The sequence below is a fragment of the Caloenas nicobarica genome, chromosome 10 (assembly GCF_036013445.1).
Source record: "Caloenas nicobarica isolate bCalNic1 chromosome 10, bCalNic1.hap1, whole genome shotgun sequence".
NCBI classification, from domain to species: domain Eukaryota; kingdom Metazoa; phylum Chordata; class Aves; order Columbiformes; family Columbidae; genus Caloenas; species Caloenas nicobarica.
The window spans coordinates 22384304-22410467 of NC_088254.1; the positions used below are offsets into that span (position 1 = coordinate 22384304).

The 26164-nt window shown below is 39.6% G+C and overlaps 1 protein-coding gene across 2 annotated transcripts in view; it reads left to right on the forward strand.

Annotated features, from left to right (window-relative positions):
• PIAS1 (protein inhibitor of activated STAT 1) overlaps nucleotides 1–23254 on the forward strand; it is a 60131-nt gene extending 36877 nt beyond the window's left edge. The window contains exons 3-14 of one of the 2 annotated variants that reach the window (XM_065641559.1): nucleotides 4218–4302; nucleotides 4736–4783; nucleotides 5997–6087; nucleotides 6785–6919; nucleotides 9934–10039; nucleotides 11479–11552; nucleotides 16427–16587; nucleotides 18197–18327; nucleotides 18667–18844; nucleotides 19738–19880; nucleotides 20212–20249; nucleotides 21723–23254. In XM_065641559.1, coding sequence (XP_065497631.1) covers nucleotides 4218–4302; nucleotides 4736–4783; nucleotides 5997–6087; nucleotides 6785–6919; nucleotides 9934–10039; nucleotides 11479–11552; nucleotides 16427–16587; nucleotides 18197–18327; nucleotides 18667–18844; nucleotides 19738–19880; nucleotides 20212–20249; nucleotides 21723–22019 — 1487 coding nt within the window. In that variant the 3' untranslated portion in view covers nucleotides 22020–23254. The remainder of the gene's footprint in view (nucleotides 1–4217; nucleotides 4303–4735; nucleotides 4784–5996; nucleotides 6088–6784; nucleotides 6920–9933; nucleotides 10040–11478; nucleotides 11553–16426; nucleotides 16588–18196; nucleotides 18328–18666; nucleotides 18845–19737; nucleotides 19881–20211; nucleotides 20250–21722) is intronic. The other variant, XM_065641560.1, reaches the window with a different exon arrangement.
• The last annotated feature ends 2910 nt before the right edge of the window (nucleotides 23255–26164 follow it).

Consider the following 26164-nt stretch of genomic DNA (forward strand, 5'->3'; position numbering starts at 1 on the left):
GTTCTTTATATGTAAATTTTTTCAAAATAGAAAAGTCCCTTAGACATTTGTGCATTTTACCTCCTTTCTGGGGCTGCAAAGGAGACACTCTTGACTAATCCTACAAATTCTGCACCATTCAGAGAGTGCTAATGAAAAGGTTATAAAATTTAATAATTCATAGTTATTAAAAAAATTCCAACCCCTAAAACCCATTCCTGGCAACTTTCTTAAAAATGTTCCTATTAACTCTGTTGTCCTGGCTAGATTCCAGCTTTATTAGATTATAAATTCTATTTTAGTCCACTTGGTTTTCAATTGGAGATCTGGTTTTGCCTTTCTTTTCTTAAATAATAATAGTTGTTTGCAGGGCATGGTTGCATGTTTCCAGCCATCAAAAGTGATTTTCTTGGATAAAAACATATATTTGCATATTTCTGGTTTTAATCATACTCCAGAACTGTAACAGTAAATGATGTGCTTGACTTGCCAGCATCTGTTCGCTGTTCCTAAACACAGCAGATACACCACTCGAATTAATAGCAGACTGGTAGCTTTTCTGGGCTCTTAAATTCCAGATTCCCCATGTCTGTGCCTGAGAAATCCAAAGTCCTTAGAAACAGGGGAGTTTGGGTAGTCATAGATGAGCTTGGAAGCCTGGTATTTAATAGCAAAGCTGCTAAATTAACTCTGTCTGATGTGTTTTGTTGAAATTTTCATGCATCGTTTGTAGGGTAAGTAGCTCTAGAAAGAATAGATATGGGTATAAAAAGATTGCATGAAAACACATGGGAGAAGATTAGGGAAAACCACAAAGAAAAAACATTTCTCATCTCCTTTGCAAAGGATGTTTTGGGGTTGGTTTGCAGTTTTGGGTGGCAGTCGCGGGATCTTAACTGAAAGCTGGAAAATGGGAGTTACGGTCTTAACCACCACAGTCCTTGTAAAATTTCTCTGTGCTCTCAGATGGGGCAGCCTGGGATTTCCACCGCTGTTCTGGCCTCTTCTACACGTGGTTTTGTTAAACTGATAGTGTTTGTTCTTTGCATAGTTTGTTCTTGCCATTTTTAAACATTGCGCTGAATGTAAAAATTCAAATTCTGTCTTTATAATGTGCTGAAATGTTCGTGTTCCTAAAGGCCAGACTTGCTGATGGTAGCAGGCACTGAACTGGGCAGCCAGCGGTTAAATTTGCTGGTTTTCTGGTTGGTGGTTCCACATCCAAGGGGCAGAGCTGGATCCTGGGACTGGCTGAAGAGCCAGAGCTCTGGTTTAGTTTAGAGTAATGTGGCTTCTTGTCCGTCTTCCTCTGTCTGTACCGCTCAATCTGTCAAGGGTTTGGAAACCTTTGGATTGGCTTTTGGATCATCTTTGCCTAATTAACAAATTGTTTCTTCCCTCTCTGCTATTTGGCTGTGCTCCCCGGGTAATCACGACGATCGCTTGTACGCAATGTATGGAAAACACGGCGTGTGTGTGTTAACGCTGTTTTACAGCGAAAGAAAAATCAAACGGCACGTGACAAAGTACGTCTCTGATCTCTGGGGACGGTGGATCTATCTGCTCATAGAATTTTACTTACAGTTATTAAGACGAGCACCTCTGAAGTGATTAGCCACCGTAAGGTCACATTTTGGAGGCCTTTTTGTTCTTAGGCTAAACTGAGAGTGTTAAAACCAACCGACCAAGCTACCTCCCCTCAGCCCCAAAACCTTCCTCCTTGCAGAGTAAATTCATTAACTGTAATGTACACAATGCGGTTATTAATCATGTTTACGTCTATGTGGTATTTTAACAGTTATGAGTTTGAAGTGGCTATTTCTGTAGCAAAAAAATTTTGACTCCAGCAGAGGCTATTTACCGTCTGGTAAATGTGCTACAACCATAGCCTGTGAAGAAACCCGGGTTGATGAAAGCTCCCATGTCAGCACTGGCGAATGTGCTGCTTCATTTTCTGCCATTTTAATGTATAAAGCTTAAATTTGGCCAATGAGCCTGATGAAACTGAGTATAGAAGTTAGAAACCCACTTTTCAAGATCACGTATCAATGTTTAGCAAAAATGTGTCTTGCATTAATAGCAACCAGTAAGAACCAGAGGAAAAGGGTTGGATTTGGGGACCTTTGCTGTTTTACCAGTGACTGTTTTGCCAGTTTCTTTGCTTCTCTCTCCTTTCCAACGCTTGCAAAAATCCATATTACCTGTTGGGTTCTTATCTTTAAATTGTGGATGCTGCAAAACCAAAACAAGCCAAGAGATGAACAGCTGAAAGGGAAAAAGATTGCTTGGAAAATTTGGGGTTAGACTTTTGATACTTGCTGTTAACTTCTTTGGATAATGAAGGTTTAAATTGAAGGCAGCCTTAGTTAAAGGTTCAGCAGCCTTGTTCTTCAATTAAAGGTGTTGGAGTTCACAACAAATATTCGCAAAGACGTTCCAGAAATTCTCTGATAAAGCCAGAGCTGACAGTTCCTAGCATAAAGCAAATAATACATGGGAGGAAAATAAAGCCAACAGATGAAAACCACATTTAACTATGTAAAAATACGAAATAATAACTTGAATTATTTCAGTTCTCTGGTCTGCAGTGGTAACTGTGGTAATACGTCTTTTGTTGATTACAGTCTATAATTCTGATCTTTCCATTTATAACTAAAAATAGGTGTAAAATTATACCGAAGACCAAATGTTAGAAGAGATTTTCATTGTTAATTGTATACATTGTGTTCGTGTTTCCTGCAAATTCTTACATTGTGATAACGTGAGTGGCTGTCACCTGAGGTCCTGCATGTTTCTTGTTTGAAGAAATGTGATTGAAAAATGTATTAAAATAAAAGTAGCTGTTGGATGCTGTGGACATGAGTGTCTAACTAAGCATTAACTTGAGGCCTTGTGCTGCACCCCAGCCCAGATGGTGCTTTTGGACATTACAGTTGAACTTATTATTGGAAAAAATGGAAATATATGCATATAAAATATAAAAAGTTTTTTATAGAAGTTAAGGCTTTAAAAAAGATTTACTATTTGCTAGTATTTTCACAAAAGTTACTGTTTGGTATATATCACCTGTTCTTGCCCATCGTGCAATTGATAATGAACTGCATGTGATTGCTGCGTATAATGTAATAAAATGTAGAGATCTTGGTGCATTGTCATACAGGAAAGATAGAAATGTAATTTTGTGAGATTGCTGCTGTTAATATTTATACCAAGTCAATGTCTGTTCTATTGTCGGTTCCAGCCTACCACATGCTGTTTTTAACACAATATCTGAAGTGTCACTCTGAAGTATTCACTCATCTGTCACTCAAGGATGAGTCAGAAAGTGGATTATAGTAAACCAAAAAATGATAAATTTACCGAGTGTTTTATACACAATATAATTATTCATAACCTTATAAAATCGTTAAGAATAATGAAATTGAATGGCAAAGGTCTTACAACTTTCACTTCATGTGTTGATGAGTGCGTTGAACAGGTCTCTGGGGAGATGGTTTTTTTGTTTGCTTTGGTTTTAAAAGCCATTTTCTTAGCCATGGGGTGTGGTTCTGCATGGCAGTGGTGCCCGTAGCCCCTGTGGAGGGATGCGTGTTACTTATAAGTACTGTTTTGGAGATGTTTAACATTTGATTTTTTTCAGCAAGTGCATTATTTCTGAAGTGCTGTTGGTTTTGTTATGGAGCACGATGGCACAAAGTTGAAGGACTTTAAAACCAGGTTTCATATTGTGTATCTCCTGATTATTTGCATATTACACATTTGGTGCATTTAACTCCATAAAATATCTTACTGAAATGTAAGAAGCTGCATGTGTTGTACTTCTCAGTCACTGTGTATTCTTTCATGGGCTAATCTGTGTTGTGTTAAAAGAAATAAAAGATGGATTGATGAGAATTCCTAAGAATTTTAAAATTTAAATCAAGTAACATTTTGCATTAAGATACCATGACTGACAGAAAGTCTTCGGCTGATTTGTCTCAGCTTTGCTATTATCTATATAACTTCTTTAATGTATACTTTATATGCATATAAAGTTTGTTTATTGTACTTTTATTTACAGGAGGGTTTAAATGGCAACTTCCTTGTTCTAGAATTGTTTACAGAAACAGATGTGTCATACTATTGGACTTGCTATAAAAATGTGTGTATATATATGTAGACACTTTAATGAAAGGACATCGTTCTGTTAATTACTCTCTTTGCTGTTTTTAAAGTGATGATCTCTTGTTTTCTTCTAGCATCAGATAATAGTCAGCGATTTCGAGAAACCTGCTTTGCATTTGCATTGACGCCACAACAAGTGCAGCAAATCAGCAGTTCAATGTGAGTCAGTTTGATCAGTAATACGCTATCTAAATAAAAACAAATTAAAAAGACAGCTTACAGTATCTTCCATGTTGAAATGTGATCTTAAAGAACACAGATGTGTGTGTAGTGCCTCAGAGAATATTTTATTGGGGAATTCTTTTCTCCTTTATATGGTAGCCAATGAAGAGGGTGAGGAAGAGAGAATTAAATAGCAGCACTGTCCAGTGAGTATTGGGCAGGTTTCTCTTGTATGAAGCACAGTACAAATACATAACTCTCCCTTTCCCACCATCAGTCTGATCCTTTGTCGAGTTCTGTTGTTATTCACTGTAGAGATGGTGCGTCATAGTGACCCATCAGAATTCTCTTTATAGTATAGGAACTGAGAAAATATTGATGAACCTGTTATGTAAACAATGTGTCTTAACCCATGTTCTGTTGTTTCTAGGGATATTTCTGGGACCAAATGTGACTTCACAGTACAGGTCCAGCTAAGGTATGGATTTATATTGCCTGTTCTTGATGCCGTTGTTTTAAAAAATATATCAGGTATATACTTCCCAGCCTGTCGCACTTTGCTGTATGGACAAGAGTCTCATCCTGTTGCTTTCTTGAGGAAAAACTTGCTGTTGGCAGCTTTGAAAAGGGCAAACTTAACTACTCGTCCTTGTTACATGCAGCTCTGCTGAAGCTGCTGGTGGCCTGATCCCTGGTGTGTCAGAACGCTGCATGTGCTGCACCCGGCTCATTTTCTGCTATCCCTTATTTTACGTTCTGCATACGCTCCTTTTTTAACTCCGCATCTGTCAGATTGCAGGTGCCTGGGCCTTCAAAATCTACATGCAGGGAGGGTTATTTTTCCTAGCAGAGATGTCAAATACGATATTTCCTGGGCACGGCAGCGCACGGTCTACTTTTCTATAGGCAGTGGGAGGCAGGACTTTGCAAATCACCAGATGGAGTCTTAACCTGTTGGTTATTGTAGAAGTTTTGACACATATAAGTTTATTAAATCCTATGTATCCTTGAAATTCTGTGGAGGGCTGTGAGCAGAGCAGCTGCGTTGAATAGCTGTCCCTTGATGCCACGGTCCGTTTGTGTGGTTCTTCCACCACAGGTTCCCTGGAAGAGAGTGGAGTCGAGAAGCTCTTTTTGGTCCCGTCTATTGTCTGTGATCTTGGCCTACACATATTTCATGGACAAGGAAGGGTGTGTCTTATTTTGGTTCCAGCAGCACATAAGCCCGTCTGAACTTCAGTAAATAAATAAAGTTGTCTGAACTTAAGAAGCTTGACATAGGCATGAGGATAGTGTTTGATGCTGCGGCTAAACGGCTGGCTGGTTTATTGAAGTTGGAGGAGGGATGGTTGAAGAGACTGTATATTTTGTCCTTTTTGAAACCCTGGAGAAATGGCAGGAAAGAAATGCGGATGATGTGTCTTTTGTAACAGGAACCCGCGTATCTGAATGAGTCAGAGTCAGTCTGAGGAGTTCAAGGCATCCAAGGAGAAACCTAAAGCCATCTTGATCCAAACCTGTGATTTTGGGGGGGCTTTCCTGCTTAGTGATCTGTACAGCTAATTTGAGGGCTGTGTTTAGCAAGAGCTGTCATGCTTTCATAACTCTATGGAAAAAAGAATTCCTTCTAGGAAAAGGTGATCTTTAAATCACTTTAGAAGTGAATGATGATGAAATCTCTCTGCTTTTAGGTTTTGTTTATCAGAAACCAGTTGTCCACAAGAAGATCACTTCCCACCCAATCTGTGTGTGAAAGTAAATGGGAAACCATGCAGCCTCCCAGTAAGTAAGATGTTATTTTGATACCCATATTTTGGATAGCAATATTGGGAGCTTTCTGTCAGAAATTAGCCTGAGAATTTATCCTAAGCTTTGTTTTCACATTTTGGAGCATCGGAATGAAGATGGATAGGTAAATGGAAAAGATAGTTAAGAAAATTGTTTTTCAGGAGATCAGCCAGTAGATTCAGAAGATTAATTTCTAAAAACATGACAGTAAATTTTTATGTTAGACAAACATCCAATGAGCCTGACTGAAATTGGACTCTGTTTTGGAGGTTGTCTGTGCAGAGAGCAGAACATCACTACTGAAGAGAAAGAGAGAAATGCCGGTTTCCAGTCCTGGGGCAGCACAGGGTCAGACTGGGCGGTGTTAGGCAGGGAGGTTGAATTCCAGTGCTGAGGAAGGAGAGATGGCAGAGGTGCCTTTTAATATTCCAGTGGGCAGGGTTAGGATTTGGGAAGCGTGAAGCTCCGTGTAAGTGGAAAGGCCTTGCAAAATACTTGATAATTTATTGTCTGATATGTCTATATATATCTCTCTCTATACCTTTATTCTTGAAGGTTTGTAATTGAAGAGGGAGCCTGGTTCAGGTGAGACACAGCTCTTACTGGGGCAGGGTGGTGGTGAAAGGGGCAGAAGGCAAAAGGAGTATTTATTTATTTTTTTGCTGAGAGGAAAAAATCCTTTGATTTCTAGGGCTATCTTCCACCAACCAAAAATGGTGTTGAACCAAAGCGACCTAGCCGACCAATCAACATTACCTCACTTGTCAGATTATCTACGACGGTACCAAACACAATCGTTGTTTCGTGGACTGCAGAAATTGGAAGAGTAAGTAACTTTAGAACATAACGCTGTCAAGCTTTTTAGTTTCTGCTTTGGCATCTGTTTGAAAGACAAGCAAGTTTTAATTGTGCAGAAAATACTTCATGGTTTAGCAGTGAACTGTTCCTCCTTTTGATTGTATCACTTTATGTGCTCCCTCAGATCAGTAGCCCTCAAATATTTTGGTGTGATCTCTCCCTCTTTATCCCCCACCCACTTTCTTTGTGGCTCATCGAGAGCTCGGATAATAAGATCAAGACATCTTATCTTATTCTTTTGTCTCAACTTCAGACTTGAAGCTCTTCCTGATTTGGGGGACTTGACAAACTTTATCTTGGCTTCAGCTTGTAACTCGCATGTGACATTCAGTACAGAGTGGTCTTTTATATATATGTGGACACAAAGCAAAGCAACTCAGCAGGGCCCAGCAGATTTAATTTGCCTTTTTTACATTTCTGTTCTCATAACGGCTAACCTTACAGTTAATATTTTAAAAGTCATGGTTTTAGAACTTTTTTGTGTGTCTGTGGGGAGAATGTTACAATTGGTAATATAAAATTGCTGGTCTTCTACTGAAATAATTAAATCTGGAACATGCTGCAAAAATTTACTTCAATACATTAGTCCGTGAATTAGTGCATTGCTTTCTCTGATGGCAAAAAACCTGCTAGATACACATTAGAGAGTCAACATCTGCTTGAAAAATGGTGACTTTGCCACCGCAACCGGCCTGTTTTCGGAAGTCCCAAGAATTGTCCTGAGATGAAACCTTGTCCAAGGATTCGTCAGCACGCAAAGCTCAGGATTCCTGAACCAGTGTGGAAAACGCTTACAGCCCAGTCATGCACAATAGCCAGTTACAAAAAAAATCACGGTGGTATTTCAGGATGGATTTCTCTCTATTCAGATTATAGAATAAATGATGGCTGAATGATTTTTTTTTTTTTTTTAAACCTTCTTTTATTTAATGTCAAGTGCAGGTATCAGAAATAAGCATTTGAAAATGAACCTAGTTTGGTTTACATTGCAGAAGTGCCTGCACGCAAGTTGATCAGTCCTGATAACTGTTCTCAGTTGCAGTGCTGCACTTTGAAAAGTACCGGTGAGGACGTAGGGAAAAGAAATGTCACAAGTTCACGTGGCCTTGAAGCTGGTCTTTTGTGAACTAGCTGGTTTCTCAGGTTCATAGATATTTCAGTTATAAAAAACGTGTTGACAAACTTGTGGCTTACAATAGAAAACTGAAGAGAGTGGCAAATTCTTAGTGTATTTCTTGAGAATTAGATGCCAGTCAGAATTTCCCCACTCATGAGATGTCAAGCTTCCTAAAGTGGTTGTTTGAGACCTTGGCAGTTAAATGTGAGGAATTCTTTTATATTTGGATGTGCCCGTATAGTACAAAATTTGAATTCCCCTCCTCCCCTGAAGAGTCAGTTGCACGTCTCGACTGGTGTGCTCTACCTTTCCTGAAGTCATAATTGTGATTTTTACACAATCTGTTTCAAGAGCCTTCTGTACAAGACGCCTTGGGCAAGTTCCTAGCTTTGTAGATTCAAGCTGTCAGTAAATAATTTCACAATGTTAATTACCATTTTTCTAACTTCTATACTAATTGAGGCATTAAACAAACAAGTTAAAGCAGTAGTGGTTTTTAACGATGTGAGAAGCATTCATCGTAAGAATAAAATATTTAAAATGTGGTGTTTCTGATGCTATTTCAATTTGTGTAATTTTATGGTAAGATATATTACTGAAATCCCATCTTCGGATTCTAGTGGCATCCTAAATAATGGCAGATGTCACAATTGTATGGATTTTGTTTGTTTTGTTAGTGGAAACATACGTGGCAGTTGCTGGGGGGAAGACTTTCATTTTTCAATTTCAAGTGGATGAGGCTGGCTACAGGTTTAGCAAATACTGTTTATATTGAAAAGTAATTGATGTGTGAAAACACAAATTTTGTCCTTTCCGTTTCGGAGGTGCAGGGGAGAGAGGGGTGTTTCTGCTGAGTGCATCCTACCATATCACATTTTCAGAAAGACAGTTATTACCTGCTGTTGGTAGTAGTTTACAAGACAAATGAGAACTTCAGAATCTCGGGCCGTGGTTTGGAATCGGTTGGCGATGCTGGAAGGAGCTGCTCGTCCTGTGGGGACGGGGGAGCTGCCAGAGTCTGTGCTCGGCCTGCGCCTGACCTCCTTGTATTATTATTAATTATATTATTATTATTAATTATTGTCCGTAGCGGCACAAGTGAGCGTCCCTGGCTTTTTGCTGACACCAATAAGGAACATTTGAATTCTGTTGTGCTCAGACCCATGGGGGAAAGGCAGTTGGGAGTGGGGACTTCTTGCCTGCTCCAGCTTCATTCACCGGAGTACATCTTGGCCCCACCGAACTCTTGAACTCTCTAACTGCCTTAATCCTGTGAAGCTTCAGCAGTGAGGTTGCATTTCATAGAAAAAGAAGGTTGAACGGTGCTTCCAGACTGAGTAGGAAATACTGCAGATGATGCGCCTTTTCTATGTGTTGCTTTTGAAGAGGCATCACTGCCAATTTTCCTATTTTGAAAATGAAATAAGCTTTTATTAAAAAAAGAAAAGTTTTGGTTGTATTTGAGCTGACATCTTCCCTTACATGTATCGACACAACTGCAGTACGTAACATTATTGATGTGAAATTACCCTTCTTACATGGCTGTAGACTGCATGTCCTGAGTTAGATGTAAAACTTCCAGAAGTGTCCTAAATGCTGTTTTAATAGCTTGGTTTGCAGCTGAATCTAATCTCAGCGAACCGTGAAGTCACTTTTGTTGCATCTCTAAATCTCCAGCCCTGTGAACTCTCTGAAGCACGGTCGGTTTTCTCTAGTCTGAAAACTTGGCCATCCAAACTCTTGTAACTGCTTTAGAAACACAGAGCCCTGTAATCACATAACAAATTGCATAAGCATTGTATAAAATACAAGCTGTCTTTTTGATTGAAACAGTTTTTACTTTGATCTTTTGTTCTGTTTTCTAGAACTATTCCATGGCAGTCTATCTCGTAAAGCAGCTGTCCTCGACCGTGTTACTGCAGAGGTTGCGAGCAAAAGGAATACGGAACCCTGATCATTCTAGAGCGCTAAGTACGTCTGATGTACTGCTTGTTTAAAAAAGAAAAAATAGCTTTTGTAAAAGGAGATTTGAAATAGGACTGGACTGACTGAGGTTTGGACTTCCTACAATTCTCTGGGTTTTGAGAATCTGATAGTGGTGTTCTTTGTATTCAGTTCCAATTCAAAGACTCAGAGGCCTTTGTTTGGACTAGGAGCCAGGCCAGGAACCCTGTTGACACTGTGAAGGGAAAAATGCAAGAGAATCTCTTTCAGCTCAGCCATACTGGCTTTGTTTCTGCAGAACAGAACAACTGTATTTATATAGTTAACTGGTAATTCAGTACCTCGGACGAGCTGAACTAAATGTCTGATACTGAACCTCAACGCTGACATGCTGGAGGAAAGTGTCGGTCAACACGGGTTTTGTTCCTTTGGCACCGTATTGCGGAGCGAGCTCCTGGAGAGAGAGAGTCTGGCACAATGCTCCTCCCAACCCCCTTCCTAATTTAAGTGTGAGGTTTGCAGCTTTATTGTTTTCTCTGTGAAGAGCAAGTTGGTATAAGTTTTAAAACAAAAATGCAAGCAAAAACTGCTGCGTGTTTGTCTTTCAGGGAGAGGAGGGAAAGGCCAACACCTGACAGGCGTTGGGCACACTCTTTAATACTTGGATAACGTATGTTGTAGACAGCACAGGACCTTTTCCCAAAGGGAATAGATTAGTCTGCCAGTAAATGCTACAAAGCCAGTGGTATCTAGTGCTGAGCATTAGCTTGTGCTAATTCTGTGTGATGGTTTAAATGCACAAAAATCTAGAGAGTTTCCAGGTGTCGACTGCTCTTTGTATACAAGGTGAGAATGAGGGTGTAGGTTCGGTTCGTCGAGCTGGAAGAACATGGAACCGACTTGTTCATTTAACCGCTGGCTGCCTATGAAACAGTCCTTACCAGTAACAGTAGAGAACGGGTAGAGATGAAAGACTTCTGTTGTGCTAATATTTCACTGCAGTTATTTAAAACCTAAATGTTGTCAGGCTACCTCTGCTTTCCTGTTTTTCCGTTTGCATTTCAATTTTAAACTGCAGGGTTGCTTGATGAGTATTTCAGAGGTTTACAGTGGTGCTTGTGCACCTTGTTGGTAGATTTTAAGTAACTTTCCATTACAAAGTTGCATGTATATGAAAAGGGACAACTCCGTATAAATACGTTTTCTAAGGATCTTGGTTTAAGATGACCTTTTCCTGCTTTTTGCTTTCTTAAATCTTGTCATTTATTATTTTTATAGAGAGTAAGGACTTCTTATGTTACATGTTTATTGCATGAGTCTGAACCAATGATCACTGCTGCTTGCTTCCAGTAAATACAGCAAACTGAAAGTTTAGCACACAGGTTCAGACTTGTTTTATTTCTCTGTCATCCCATTTGTGTTTTAAATCAGCTGTAAAATAAACCTTTTCTTCTTTCAAATAACAGTTAAAGAGAAGCTGACTGCCGATCCAGACAGTGAAATAGCAACAACAAGCTTAAGAGTTTCTCTGCTTTGTCCAGTAAGTTTTTTGGTTTTTGTTTTTTTGTTGGCGTTTTTTGTTTTTGTTTTTTTTTAATTTCTTCAAAACTGATTCTGATCAAAATGTGGGTGTTCTGGGACATGTTTGGTAGAGGTTTGCTTGTGTTTACCTGTGTGTTAACTTTGTGGGGACAGGATCCAGTGCTGGAGCACGTGATATACCCCTGAGAAAATGAGGATTCCATCAACTTACAAATGCTATTCAAAATAATATGTAAGCACACACTTAAATCTGTCACTAGATCATCTGAGTGTTGGGATAAAACCACTCTCAGTGGTAAGGTCAGTGATCAGACAGTTCAAAATAGCTCTTTAGCCAGTGTCTGCAGCCAAAGAATTGAGCATCTTTTAACTGAAATCAGTTATATGCATGTGTGCACTTGTGTTTAATAACCTTAGGTGAAAAATGACACAGTGTTCTAGAGGTTGTTCAGGCAAAATTTGTTCCAAAGTGGGAGAATACGGTTCCAGGGAATGTGGAAGTGGCAGAGGCGTACCGTATCCTGACCTGTTGGTTTTTAACCAGTTAGAGGCTGGGATAACCAATGGTTTATACCTGGTTTAGTTATTGTTGGCTGAACTGCACAATATTAATATTATGGACACTTTTTATCCTTCGGACTCAGCGCCCTTGTTTCAAGTACCGCGCACCTTCAGAATACTTGCTCTATATTGATTGACACAGTATCTTTATTGCAGTATAACTTTTGAACCTCTTCTCAAGATTAAGGATACATCTGTTTCCTGGTTTGGCTCAATCTGCTCAAGCTTGTCATGAAACTTTCAGTTGCGAAATCTAAAACTGACTTACTTTATTCTTGCAAAATTGAAGATTATTTCTCAAGTTGTTAAATATCTTTTTAAACTCTGCCAATGTGAAGATAAACTTTTAGATATATAAACTTTGCTTTGTAAAAAACACAATTGACATTGTGGTTACTTTTCATTTATGTGTTAGAGTATTGTAAATCTTTTAAATGTGGTATTTTAGTGATCCTCAATCCTAAAAGACTTTCTCCATATCAACATTGCTAACTAAAAAATAACACATTTATAGGGAAGATAAAACTCATTTGTAAGAAAGATGTAGGGATTGCATTTACAAGATAAAATCTTGATCTGTAAACTTAGTAACCTCATAACCTATAATCTTATAAACCTATGAACTTACGTGTCACATCGAAACTGCTGCAGATATGGAATGCTGAACTATTTAGTTTCCACACCTGGCAGCTTATTTTGCTGAGTTGTTACAGCTGAATTCTCGTTGTGCTGTTTGTACTTCATTATTCTACAGAGCACAGCCAGAGTCGTGTTGGGTTTTTTGTCATTCTTTAGGCACAATATTCTTGCCACTTAAAATTAGTTTCCAATACAGCCAACAATAGTAATCCATTAGTAAGAATTCAATGGATGTAACAGTTTATAAGTATTAATTATCTTAAATTAATCCGCATGCATCTTCGGGAATTTCAGATTTTTACTTCAGTCGTAGTTGATTTGTCAGAACTGCCACTTCAGGCAGTTGTGTTGCTCTGTCGCTCATTCCATGGGAGTTTTTTGGCACATTTCTGGTTGTCCTGTTGGCCTCTGTTACTGAGAAAAGTTCTTCTGCGATGCTTTTAGGTGCGTTTTCTTTTTTCTTTGATGACTGTGATTCTGATGAGTTAGCATTAGAGCAGGAATATCCCCTACAATGTTGCTTTCAGGACTGCAAGTTTGCTAATATCTAAAGATGTCAAATTCTAATTTGCTTTCTCAGAGTTCTGCCAGGGTTGAAAACAAGACAGTCAAATATGAGGAGGTAGCTCTGCAGAATCCTACCTTTGTCAGTATTTCCTTTTTAAAATTTACCACTTTTCTGGTAGACATACAAACCAAAGTCTATAGCAGATTATTTTGAGCATATTTGTCTCTGTGTCACTTCAGTAATGTCTACAAAACATACACACGACTTTTTTTGCAGTATGTTCCTCATTCAGTGCTGATTTCACTGTAACTCTTGGGATAATCCATCATTGAAAGGCTGCGCCTTTCAACCTGCCCTATGGACAGAAGGGTTATTAGCAGGAGTCAGACTGTCCTTGGATCCGAATGTAATTTTATTTACAGCCTCCATGTTTACTTGCTAATTTGTAAGCATTTTTTGGTAAATATTTTGTGCTTAGTTTCTAATGCTGGAGTGGACAGTGTGTGCTTTGAAAGTACACATTCAAATGCTGATTTGGTCTCCCAACAGCAGAACCAAAAATTAAAGTGCTGTATCTTCAGCTCTGTTAATGTGTGGATGCTGTTCTGCCATCTCATTTGTTCTGGGTGTGATTCTCTTGTGTGAAGACTTTGATAAAATAAATAAAATTGTGTATCTGGGTGGGGTGGCAGATTTAGACTTATAACGTTTATTTTGCCCTGAAAAATAGCGCAGAGTGAGGCAGCTTCCTCTGGATTTGTTTTGGATTGCTGCAGAGCTTTTTTTAGCACAGCGGCCTGTTCTCCCTCCGAGACTGTGGAGTACAAAAAAAAAGGCTGTTCTTAACTATTGGCTGAATCTATCCACGATACAACAGGCAAATGGGCTGGACCGAGTCTGTGTTTCAGGAAGATGCCTGAATTCACGTTCTTTTTTTCACTTGAAATAAAAATAAATAAATCCACAGGCTATGCAGCTGGACCAAATATTTAACCGAACAAAAATTCCAAATCTAGCATTTTACTGTAGGTTTTGCAGCTTTGTTTACAAATCTTAAGTCCTGTTTTGGGTGCATTTTTTAGCATGAAAAGATTGCCATGTTTTGTATGCTTGTAAAAGAAATCAATGCAGTGTTTCTTTGGGTGCTGACAGGCAGGAATCAAAACAGTACCAGTGCTGGGAAACACAGTGTTTCAGAACTTGGGGTGTATCCCTTCTTTTATGACCTTCTCTTTTGTGGGTTCTGCCGCAGTTTGGCTAGTATGGCAGAGCTGATCCAGGAGCTTCAACGCCTAAAATGGGAAAGGAGACATCGACTCCTTAACGCTGAGCACATTGATTCTATCTGCATGCGTATGGCTTTGGTTAAATCCAATTACTGCTTAGAAATTAGAAACATGGGTTTTGTACCAAAAGCTTGTGAAAATGCTTCTGGTTTAAATCTGTCCCCCCCCCCCCCTTTTTTTTTTAAACCTAGGGGGATGGGTATTTATGTTCTTCCTGCAGCATGTGTCTTTGACCTTCCTATTTTTATTTTGCATCACACAGAAGCATCCAGGTTTTATCTCCGACACTCTTGGTCTCGATACTGGCTGAGCCGGGAGACTCTTACTGTGGCCAACAGACAAATGAGCCATTGACCAACCATCTGGGAGACAAGAATTCATAACAGACAGGGATCCGGGGGCCTCACTTTGTTGGGGGTTGATTATGTGATAGAAATAATGTGCTTGGTCATGGTTTTTGGGAGGGGGGCTGCCAAACACATGGCACATGCAGCACCTCTCCAGCTCCGTCGCTGCAGGGTCCCCAGGGAGTTCTGTGCCCCCCTCCCACCCGGTGCTGAGTTTTGTGACAGTGACTTAGAGCCGGAGACAAGAAAAAGAAGCAAGATCTTGCAGTTTAGCTGAATTTTCTGGGAACGGGCTGAAGGGATTTCTGCTTACGGGGGATGCAAAAAAAAAAAGGAAGAAAAAAAACCCCCAACATCATGGAGGAAGTAGTGGACTGTGAGTAGAGCCTTTGTTCTTGATATTGTTTTTAGTTTTCGGATATTCTGAGATTGAGTGCCATCCTGTGGCACCCGTCTTACACTGCTCAGAATCATTAAGCCATACTGAAACCAGCTCCTCCTGCGACCCACTGCTGGAATTGGCTGGAGCTTTTCAAAGGAAGTCATGTATATTTTAGTCAAATATATATCACTTCGAAATAGTCAGTATAAATAATACTTAATAAATAATTGTTTGTGGGGTTTTTTAATGTGGGAAAAGTCTTATTTAGACATTCCTGCTTTTTACCTTTAGTGTGGTCAGTTAAAGCCCCTCCTAAACTGCAGTGTAAGCACTTTGCCAGAAAACTTTTTTTTTTTTTTTTTTGAGGAAACTTTATTTCAGATTAATATGAAATGCTTTTCACTGTCCAATCTATTTTGCATTCAATGTAATCGTATGTTAATGCTTTATGGTCCAGGTTAGTGTTGAGTTATCTAATCCAAACCTGTTCCACAGTTTAGCCTAAACCCTCCCTGTGTGTAGCACTCCTATGTTAATCTCAGTTTAAGCGCTCAGCTGTGCTTTTTGTGTTAAACTCGTGGGAGCTTTGTGCTGGTCTGCAAAACCTCGCTGTCCTGGCCTTGCCACAAACTGGAAGGAAAAGGACAGTTTCAATCTTGAAGTGTACTTCAAACTCATTTTCTCCTGTCTCATCTTCCTTTAACATTTGCAGGCCTTTTGTTGGGTTCAGAGGTGTGATGGTATTATAGAGGATAGTCAGCTATTTGTATTTTACACAAGAAGGACTGACCCATGTTTGTCTGCTTTTAAAACACTAATGAATAATTCTTTTTTGCGGTTTGTCCAGGACACTGGTGTGTTACAGGTGCTCAGTGGATTCTGTATTTTGTTATGGGAATATGGATGGTTTCCTTGATGAAATGTACTTTAAAATGTGATTTTTTAGTAACTTTTTATTTTAGGCAATAATCAAATCTACAGGGAGAGAACAGTATATGTGACATGTATTTTAATTAAAACTCGGATTTGTGAGAGTCCTTTCTGGAGTAAAACTCAACCTGTCTCTGTCTCTTTTCAGACATAAAACCCTTGCCTGTTAATTTAATACCAAGATCATGTAATATTTTGTTTGTTTGTTTTCTCTTAAAGCTTGGTAAAATGCGACTAACTATACCATGTAGGGCCTTGACTTGTTCCCACCTGCAATGTTTTGATGCCACTCTATATATTCAAATGAATGAAAAGAAACCAACCTGGGTTTGCCCTGTCTGTGACAAGAAGGCTCCCTATGAACATCTCATTATTGACGGGTGAGTAAAACGAGACTCCATATGAAGGATGGACTTTGCACTCACTGCTTACTGTTCTCGTGCTGCATAGAATACAGCGCTCTGAAATCTTGGTTATCTGGCTGTTTTAAGTTACCATGTCATTTAATTTCCCTGCTATTGATGAAGAATTACTCACCAGGTACCTCTTCCTTTAGTATTTTGGAAGAATCGTGGTCATCAAACTTTAAAGTTAATAACAATGAAAGGTATTCCTTCCAGTCCCAGGTAAATTTTTTGAGCTATCCTGCCTAAAACAGTTGTGTGGATTGTCCTTCTCTTCCCCGCCTCCCCCCCCCCCCCCCAATATTCCATAATACTGGATGCTAAGGTGAGAACAGCACATGATGTAATATCTTTTCATGGACCAATTGCACAAATCTGGCATAGTCGAGAGCAGACGTTCATGTTAGATCAAATTAATATGGCCATCCCCCCAAGGGCATGGACAATTCCATAATTCCATGTACAATTTGACACTTGGGAGTTGCTTTTTATAGAAAGTAATGTGAAGATTGATTGCCTGGTACTGCCTACCTGCAAAACATTAAAAAAATAAATCTAGTATTGGTCTCCCCGAAGAAAGGCCAAGTATGTATTCCTGGGCTTGCATTTTAATTCCTTAGATAGGAACCTTCTTTCCAAAGTGTGATAAAGGAGGAGAACAAGGAGAGGTTTCTGCCAGTGAAGCATAAGATTGCTCAGGATCCCCTTAAAGGCCTTGAAAAAGCTCTGGCGGGGCGCTCGGGGCTTGCACAGGCTGCTTTGGATTCGTGGACCCCAGGTTTACAGGTCTCTGCTTTGGATCAAAGAACTGTGGAGTTCCTTGTTCTAGGTTTCAGCCTAGATAGTAAAGAGTGGTAATAATTAAAACAACGTATTGTCCTGACTTCTGTTGCCAGGTGCAGATATTGGGTAATACAATTGTAGCATCCCAGGGAGAAGGTTATTTCTAGAAAATGTCTCAATCTAGGAAAGAGTGAACTTTCTCGCTAATTGAGGCAAAGCTTTTTCCTACGCAGAACCACATGAATAGTCTTGGTCAAAAACTGGAATTCCCGCTGGGACTGATGTGGCGCCAGGATGCTAAACATTTTAGGAGATGCAGCTTGGAGAAGAGGCTGCGAGTTTAGGTTCCCATGCTCAGCTTTTGTTAGGAAGTGTCTGCTTAAAAAAGAGGTTTCAGGAAATACTAGTCCTCAAATACTCGACTGTACGGGCTCCTTTGAGATATGGGCTTCCTCAGCTAAATATTGTCAAAGATAAATAGGGTAAGAGTATTTTTTTTTTTTTTAAGTTAGGTCACATTCTTCCTTCATCTTGGGAAATGGAGAGTTCTGTGTCATGAGCTCTGGAGGATTCAACTCTTAGTTCCTTTAAATGAATGTGCAGATTTTTATTTTGGATAATATTTTAAATTTTTCAATTACTCCTATTTATCAAGGAAGCAGAGGAGAGAAGGTTAAAACAGTGAAAGCTTTTGACTATTCTAAACCACTAATTCAAACTTACACTGACTAATAAGGATATTGGAGGAAAAAAAAAGTTAAGCTCTTTTTGAGAACTGATATTAGATGTTTTTGATTGACAGGTTGTTCATGGAAATCCTGAAGTATTGTACAGACTGTGATGAAATTCAGTTTAAGGAGGATGGATCGTGGGCTCCTATGAGATCGAAGAAGGAAGTGCAGGAAGTAACTGCATCTTACAACGGAGTTGATGGTGAGTCGTGATTTGGGATGTATGGACAGAATGTCCTAATGTTGAACTGTTAAGTATTGATGCTCCTTTAACTTTTCATGATGATCATTTTTGCATGTATGTCTGCAGCTTTTAATGATCATTTGTGAGAAAGATTGAGTAATACTTGTTAAAGGCTCATGGTACTTTTAAGTTTTTTATCAATGTTATGTAATTTTGTTGTCTTTTATTCTAAGTTGTAAGCTTTATTTATGAAGTCATGTAAGAAGCTAATAATTTATGAAGGCATATAATAAGCTGTGTAAGCATATAATAAGCTTGTTATAAGCTACAGCTTATAATGTTGATTACTTTGTATAGGATGCATAAGCTCTTCCTTGGAACATCAGGTGTCTTCTCATCAACAGTCAAATAAAAATAAGAAAGTAGAAGTGATTGATTTAACCATTGATAGCTCATCAGATGAAGAGGAGGAGGAACCATCTGCAAAGAGAAGCTGTCCTTCCATATCTCCAGCGTCACCGTTAAATAATAAGGGGTGAGAATAAAATATGCGGGCCAGTGCGGAGAGATTCTACTCATGATGGAGAGTAGTAACAAATTTCAAGATAAATTCTATGTAGAAAACTCTGTATTTGGGTTATATCTTGATTTAGTAGCTTATAGCAAATGTATTTGGTCTTCGGTCACAAGGCCTGAAAAGATTGGAATAACAGTATGTAACACAATACAGTTTCTTAATTGTATTTATACTCATATTTGTGAAAATGAGTATAAAATGCTATAAAAGGTTGTGGCTTAGAAGTATTTTTTTGCAGATCTGGAAAAGTTTTTCTTCCATAGGGAAATATGAAAGCAGCAACAGAGAGCAAGCAATGAGAAACATGGGTGTGGTGTGGGAGTGTGTGGGTTTTCCTGGTGGTTACTGCCAGTAGCACAGTAATAACGAACGCTAGAATAACCTGATTGCAGCCAAGCTGTTAATAGCACCTTGTTTGCATAAACATGTAGGGATGAAAACTGAGGCTAAACCAAAGGGATCCTTTTGTTGAACTGATTACCGCTCTGGTGGTGTAAATGACTCAGTGATCACGGAGAACTCCTTAAGACCTTTTTGGTTGTTTTCCATTGCTACTTACCTCGTAGAGTATATCTGGTGTGCTGTTACACAGATTTGTGCCTTTTTGAGGGGTCCATACAAGACTCATTGAGGCTCTGTAGCATCTTGATGCTTTCTAGTGGAACTTGGAAATGTAGTAGGGGAGTTGTTGTTGGGCACTTGTCACAAAGTCCATAAAGTTTATTGAGAGGTTGACTTTGAAAACGGGCAAACCCTGCATGGGACAGCAATAGAAATCGTCAAATGTTGTTCTTCTAGCAGTAAAGCCAGGACTATATTTTACGCTTTTAACAAGCCTTTGTTTCTTCCAGCATTTTAAATTTACCCCATCAAGCATCTCCTGTGTCAAGAACACCAAGCCTTCCTGCTGTCGACACCAGCTACATCAATACGTCACTTATCCAAGACTACAGACATCCATTCCATATGACACCCATGCCTTACGACTTGCAAGGTGAGCGTCTGACTGTTCGTAGCTGTAAGTACAGCTCTCCAACCAGTAACTATTGTAAAAGGATTTAAACATGCAGTTGTTGGACAATCCAGTAGTGCAAAGTATTATTTTGAGGATGAAATGGTATATATTTTAAAATAAATAAATATTAGACTAATATCTTAAGGTTTTAAAAGGTTGATATTTTGCAAGTTCTGGTTGTGAAGAGAATCTGAAGTGTCATCAGTATTATGCTGGTTTTATTTCAAAAAATAGTGGAAAAATGGGGAGGTGCTTTTTTGTTTTGAGAAGCTTGATGATTTTTTTTTTTCTCCTTTCTGACTCTTTACAGGTTTGGATTTCTTCCCTTTCCTGTCAGGAGACAATCAGGTAAGTGAAGGAAAATCAAGTTCTGTGGCAGATACTCTTTTCTGAGAAGGACTTGCTGACATGGATGTATAGGCGAGGAAGGAGCAGATGTATGATGTAGGTGTAAACACAGGCAGGCTGCAGCTTTATTTCATACACATAGAAACTGTGACCAAACATAAGCATTGTCTAAATAGAGGTGTAGGATAAGGCATAACAAAACCATTTCAGCTTCCAAGGGTTAAGCTCAGCCACTGTTGTGTTGTGGAATGACCCTCAGCCGTGGCTGAGGCTCCACCAGCCACATCCTTAGTTTTTCAGACCTGAGGTCTGACTTTGACAGCCCCCACCACGGGGACTCTTGACAATCCCTTTCACAATTCATGCAGTCAGGGGCAGCTCGCTGGTTTTTCTGAGGCTGCGTGCCTGTTCATACCACGTTTGCCACCTCTCTGTAAATACTGAAATGGGCTCCTCCAGTTTAGTGAACTAAGCAGGTCATTCTCAAAAGGAATCTGGGTTGGCAAGTCCTCCCACTTGATCACTTTTCCTCCTGCACCTCCAAGAAAAAAAAGGGGGCTGGGGTGGCTTGCCTGCCCTCTGTCCCTTCATGTCTGGCCTGCAATATCAAGCAGGAGAATTGCACTAAATGTAGAGGGATACTTTTGTATTTTGATTAAGACCAGAGCCTGCATGGTAGAATTGCATTCAGAAAAGCTATCTTGAAATTCAGTAAAACACAGATATGAGAATTATTCTGAAACAAGTAGTGCAGAAGTCTAGTGGGGCACTGATGTGGCATAATTATACCAGTACATACATATTGGGGCACAAGACTGAAGAGCCTGCTTGGATGTTTCATTCTAGTGGAAAGAAACATCCAGAGCAAAATGATCCTACAGAGACATTGTATTTAAAATCCGATTCTTGATAGCTGCAGTTCTTGGCTTTCAGGGACTGCCCAGCAGAGAGTATAACTTGGGACAGCCCTTGCTGCCATCTGATGGGACTACGTGTGCGATTTCTAAATGCATTTTTCACAGCAGTTTGCTTTCCTCCACCAGCAGTGATTAGCACATAGTTTCACCAGCTGTGGTTGGTCTGTGACAGTTGAGCGGAGGAGAGGGAAGGCAAAATGTTTCTTTGAATTTTGGGGCATTTTTCCACCAAGGAATTTTTGAAGAGGTAAAAAAGAGTGCTGCTGCTTGCCGTTTCTTACTGGTTTGGGTGTCTTGCGAAACTGTTGCCTTTCTAGTGTTTGCTCTTACTAATACTAGTATTTCCAATTTCTTTTGACTTCAGAAATCAGGGGCTGCAGAGGTAAAAGTTCACTGCATCGGTCCACTTACCTTACAGAAAGGTTGAGTAGACGAGCTGGTGTGAAATCCAGAAGCTGTCAGAGCTTTAGCTTACAAATACCTTCTTTTGTGCTGCTCTGAATCAAAACTCCAGTGTCTGAAATGTAATTTGAAAATGTTGTTTTTTCCCCCCCAGCATTACAGCACATCCCTTCTTGCCGCTGCAGCTGCGGCAGTTTCTGCATCAGATGATCAAGAACTTTTACACTCTCGTTTTTTCCCATACACTTCATCTCAGATGTTTCTCGATCAGCTAAATGCGGGAGGAAGCGGTTCTCTGCCAGCCACAAATGGTAGCAATAGTGGCAGTAACAGCAGTCTTGTTTCCTCCAACAGCCTGCGAGAGAATCATGGTCATCCAGTTGCAAGTAGGAGCAGCACGGACACGGCGTCTATCTTTGGTATCATACCAGACATTATTTCATTGGACTGATTTTTTTTTTCTTTTTTTTTTTTTTCTCGGAGAAAACGAACTCGTCGGAGGAGATCTTTGTGCTTGGTTTTACTTTGTTAGAAACATAGAGTTGGTTTTTGGTTTTTTTTTCCTTTTTTAGGGAAAAAAAAATTATGTGTACAGAGAACAAAAGTATATTTTCAGTTTTACTTTTGTATATAAACCTAAGATGGCCTCACTGGGAAAAAATAAGGAAAAAACAAAAAACACAAAAAAACTTAACAAAAACAAGGCGCTTCAGTTCATTTTTATGGATGTTGAAGATTTTACACCTGTGCATTTGTCATATGAGTTACTTTTTTCCCCTGTAGTCTGGACACAAATGGCATTATTTTCGTCACAGTAACATAAACAGGAAAGGAGCTGAACTTCTGAAGTTCAGACTTGTGAGAGGGTTTTTGCCACCTCTTCGAGGCATTTACCTCTGGTGGAATCTAATTCCCCCATCCCATATTTAGTGCGGATTTTATTATGCTTAAAGCAGAATAAACCCTACGCAAACTATCCCTCTGTTTGCAGGACGTAGTCTTTCAGGAGTGGGTTTGGTTTTTTGGGGTTTTTTTTTTTTGGTCATTTCTGGTTCTACATGAGCCTCTATTCAGATGATTTTTTTTTTTTTTTAAACTCCATGCTTTAATCAAGCATGTTGCAGGCTCATTAGTGCACCAATTATTCTTGAGGGCCAGACTCAATAAAATCTCAGGCTGAGGATTTACTTGGCTGTGCTTCTGTGGGACAAGACAGAGAAATTTTATAGAATATAGCCCCAAATACAAGCATTGATGCATTGGGCTGTAGGCTGTTGTTTCTAAGAACTTGCTATGAAATCCTTTTAAAGTAACGTAAGATCCTAATCAGCAAAATATTAAGCATGTGTCAGTTTTAACTTTGTGGAACTGCTTGTTCTTTCCAGTCAGCCGTGTGCGTATAAACAGCCTGTTGAACTGAGGCCTGTCTCGTTCTGTCTGGAGAAACCTCCTTTTAGCTGCAGTAGATCAAAGTTCTGCTTAAAAGTGAACTTGTCAACAAAAGGTAGAAAATACAAATTCCAGCACACACTATTGCATGGTTTGTGCAGCTGATAATGGTCTTGGTACGATGTCTGCCGAGTTCATGTTCATCAAAATTAATATTAAGTGTTCAATGTGAGTCTCTTAAACCAAAAACCAACCCAATAAAAAAGCCTGACCTTGTAGCCCATACACTCAAACATATTCCTGCCTACTGAAGTTTCTTAAGGTAGTGAGTTTTAAAATCCAGTTTTCTCATTTGGCCTTGTAATTATTTTTATTTCCCTGATTTTTCAGTACGCTTATGTTGAACTTTGAGCCATACTTCCTGCTTTCTTTTCTCCCTCCTTTTTTTTTTTTTTTTAAAGTGGTGCATGACATAGGAAAATCTTTTTTTAGAACTGGTGGGTCATTTGGGCGGATCCGTTCTTATTAAAGAGTGAAATGTGTAAATAGCTGGAATGCAGTTTTTCAGGAGATTCTTTAAAGTAAGAGAAGGGGGAGAGAAGGAAGTGATTCTCTTGTGTCCCAAAGTCCATGTCAGAGAGAGTAAATATTTCCTCTGATGTGAAAAATATTTTTATAACTGATTGAAAGTGCAGGTAACAAGTTTATCAGGAAGAGGGAGTAAGGAATACTGAAATTAGCAGATTCTTGTCTGAATTTTTAATGTCCAAACCTGTTGATTGCAGCTAGTAGCTTTGAGCATTGACAAGGGCCACCTTTTGCCTATGAAGTTGTCTCAAAATCTTGCATTGACTAAAAAAGAAAAAAAAAAAAAAAAAAAAGGAAAAAAGGAAAAAAAAAATCTTTAATCCAAGTAGCATTAGGTATTGCTGTATGATCAGTCGTATGGTGATTTGAAAGGTTCACATTATGTGGCATCAAAATCGTTTTTAGTGTTTTTACAGCATCCCTCTGCCACTAAATAGTTGACTTGAATTTTGAAAACAAATGTTTGTGTTTATATGTATATGTGTGTGTATATATGTATTTATAGATCCGTGTGTGTGAGTTAAAAGTGAGTTAAATAGTTTTTCCCATGCATGTGTATTTCATACATATCTGGCTGATATATATATTTCACCATACACCAGTTTTATAATTTATTAAATGTCAGTTAATAAATAAAAGGATAGAAAATGGGAAATACTTATTTTTTAAACTCAGTCTGATTTTGAAGTGATTAAACCTACACTAGGAATATATCTCAGACATTTTAGTCGTGAATACTAACCTGGTAACTTCAGAGCGTATGCTTTGCTATACTACCGCTTGTAAACCCGGAGTACGGCCGCCATCTGTGTCACTGGGAGCGCGTGTCCCCAGCTCCTGAATCGCCTCCGAGGAATTCGGGAGAGCTTGTGACTGTTCCACTGACCACCGTGGCAACGTTTCCACTGACTGTATTGTTACCGATGGCCCGACGAGCAGCTTATGTCACTTTTGACCATGGTATTAAAATGTTGTTAATTCACATCTAAAACGAGACGTGGCGAGTGTGTGGTGACGCAGAACCTGGCATCTCTGTGCCTGGCGTAGCTTTTGGAAGGTGAGGTCGGCTGATGACGTCTTCCATTTCCTCCCGAGTGACCCTGAAGGGAAGGAAGGCTGTTCACTTCACCCTCATGTTTTGGTTTTTTTTAACCTCATCGCTCTACAAAGAAGGGACAGAAAATGTTCTTAAATCCTCCTTTGTGGTATTAATCCCGTATGCTTTGTGAGTATTCCTGTTTCACGCTCGGGTGTTCTTTATAGCTGATAATTCTCTGTGCCTCTGACCACGGTTAACATTGCTTGGTGGAAGTCTCAGTCTGAGTTTTTTGACAAGTTCCCTGCCAACGTCTCTCCCAAACTCAAATCTCAGTTAATTCGCTTCCAACCAAAGGTGCAGTGAAGCGTCCCAGGTGGCCTGGCCGGCGGCACGGCTCCGCGCTGCGCATCGCCCGGTTGCTGTCACCCTCAGCCCGGTGCTCCCTTGTCCTCGGGTCCTCCCACCGGAGGCGAGGGCGCACACACGTGTGTAACGTATAGCGCCGTGTGTGATATATGTTCACACACCGACACGAGCACGTGGCCGCCGTGGGCAGCAGGGTGGCCGTGGCTTCGCATCACTCGGGAGCGCGTTACTACCGCATCCCTTAGACGAGGCGCTGAACTGTAATTATGCCGTGCGTTAAAAACTTGTGTAGCTCTTCCATCGTGACAGCAGTTCCAGGCTGTCCCCTTCTTCTCCAGGGCAGGGATTCGATCAGCCTTGCAGGGATGGGATGACGTAGATTTTTGTTGGACTCTCTCGGACCTGCCTCCCAGCACAGAGTGAAGGACTGTGAGGAGAACGTTTTGCAAGTTAATTCTTCGTTGCAGTTTAACATTTCAGGGTTTTAAGCACATTTTTAAACAGAAAGGATATTGTTTTGTCAGTGTAATGTGTTTTTTTTTCTTCTTCTTTCTTTTTTATTTTTAACAGAGCTTAGATTTCTAACAAGGGAAAATTGCTGGTGGTCCCCGAAAGTGCTGCTGTTAATTGTTTTAATTAACAAAGGGAAAAATGTATATAAGCAGAATATTAAAAATACCATTAATTCCATGAATTTAAATCTGTCATTCATTGCCTTAAAACTTTCTCTTAGTTTCCATACGGCATGCCAAACCAGTAAATGGCTTTTAAAAAATGTATAGTAGACCAATGTCAGTTTGTATAAAAGTACCAAGTGAAAATATTTATTATATGCATTGCAAAAAAAAAAATGGTTTACCTATTGAATGTTACCTGTTTATGTAGAAATCTTTAGATGTAATAAAAAGCATTCAGTTACGTTGTGTTTCCTGGGGGGAAACAAAAAGGGGGAGGGGAAAGGAGGATGTGAGAGTTGCAAAAGTCCCTTTGGAACTAAATGCTTTGCTTCTATATGTTTGTTTTGTGGCATGGAGCGTCTCACACTTGTCTCTCCAAGCTCTAACAATGCTGCTTTGTTTTGCGAGCGTGTGTGGAGCGTTTTCCTTTTCGCTGGCTTTTCTTTGGGCAGCGGTTTCGATACCGATGCGTTCTGGAGTGATGCAAAGTGATTTTGAGCCGGTCAGTCCACGTGACATCCAAGCTTTTATATTGTC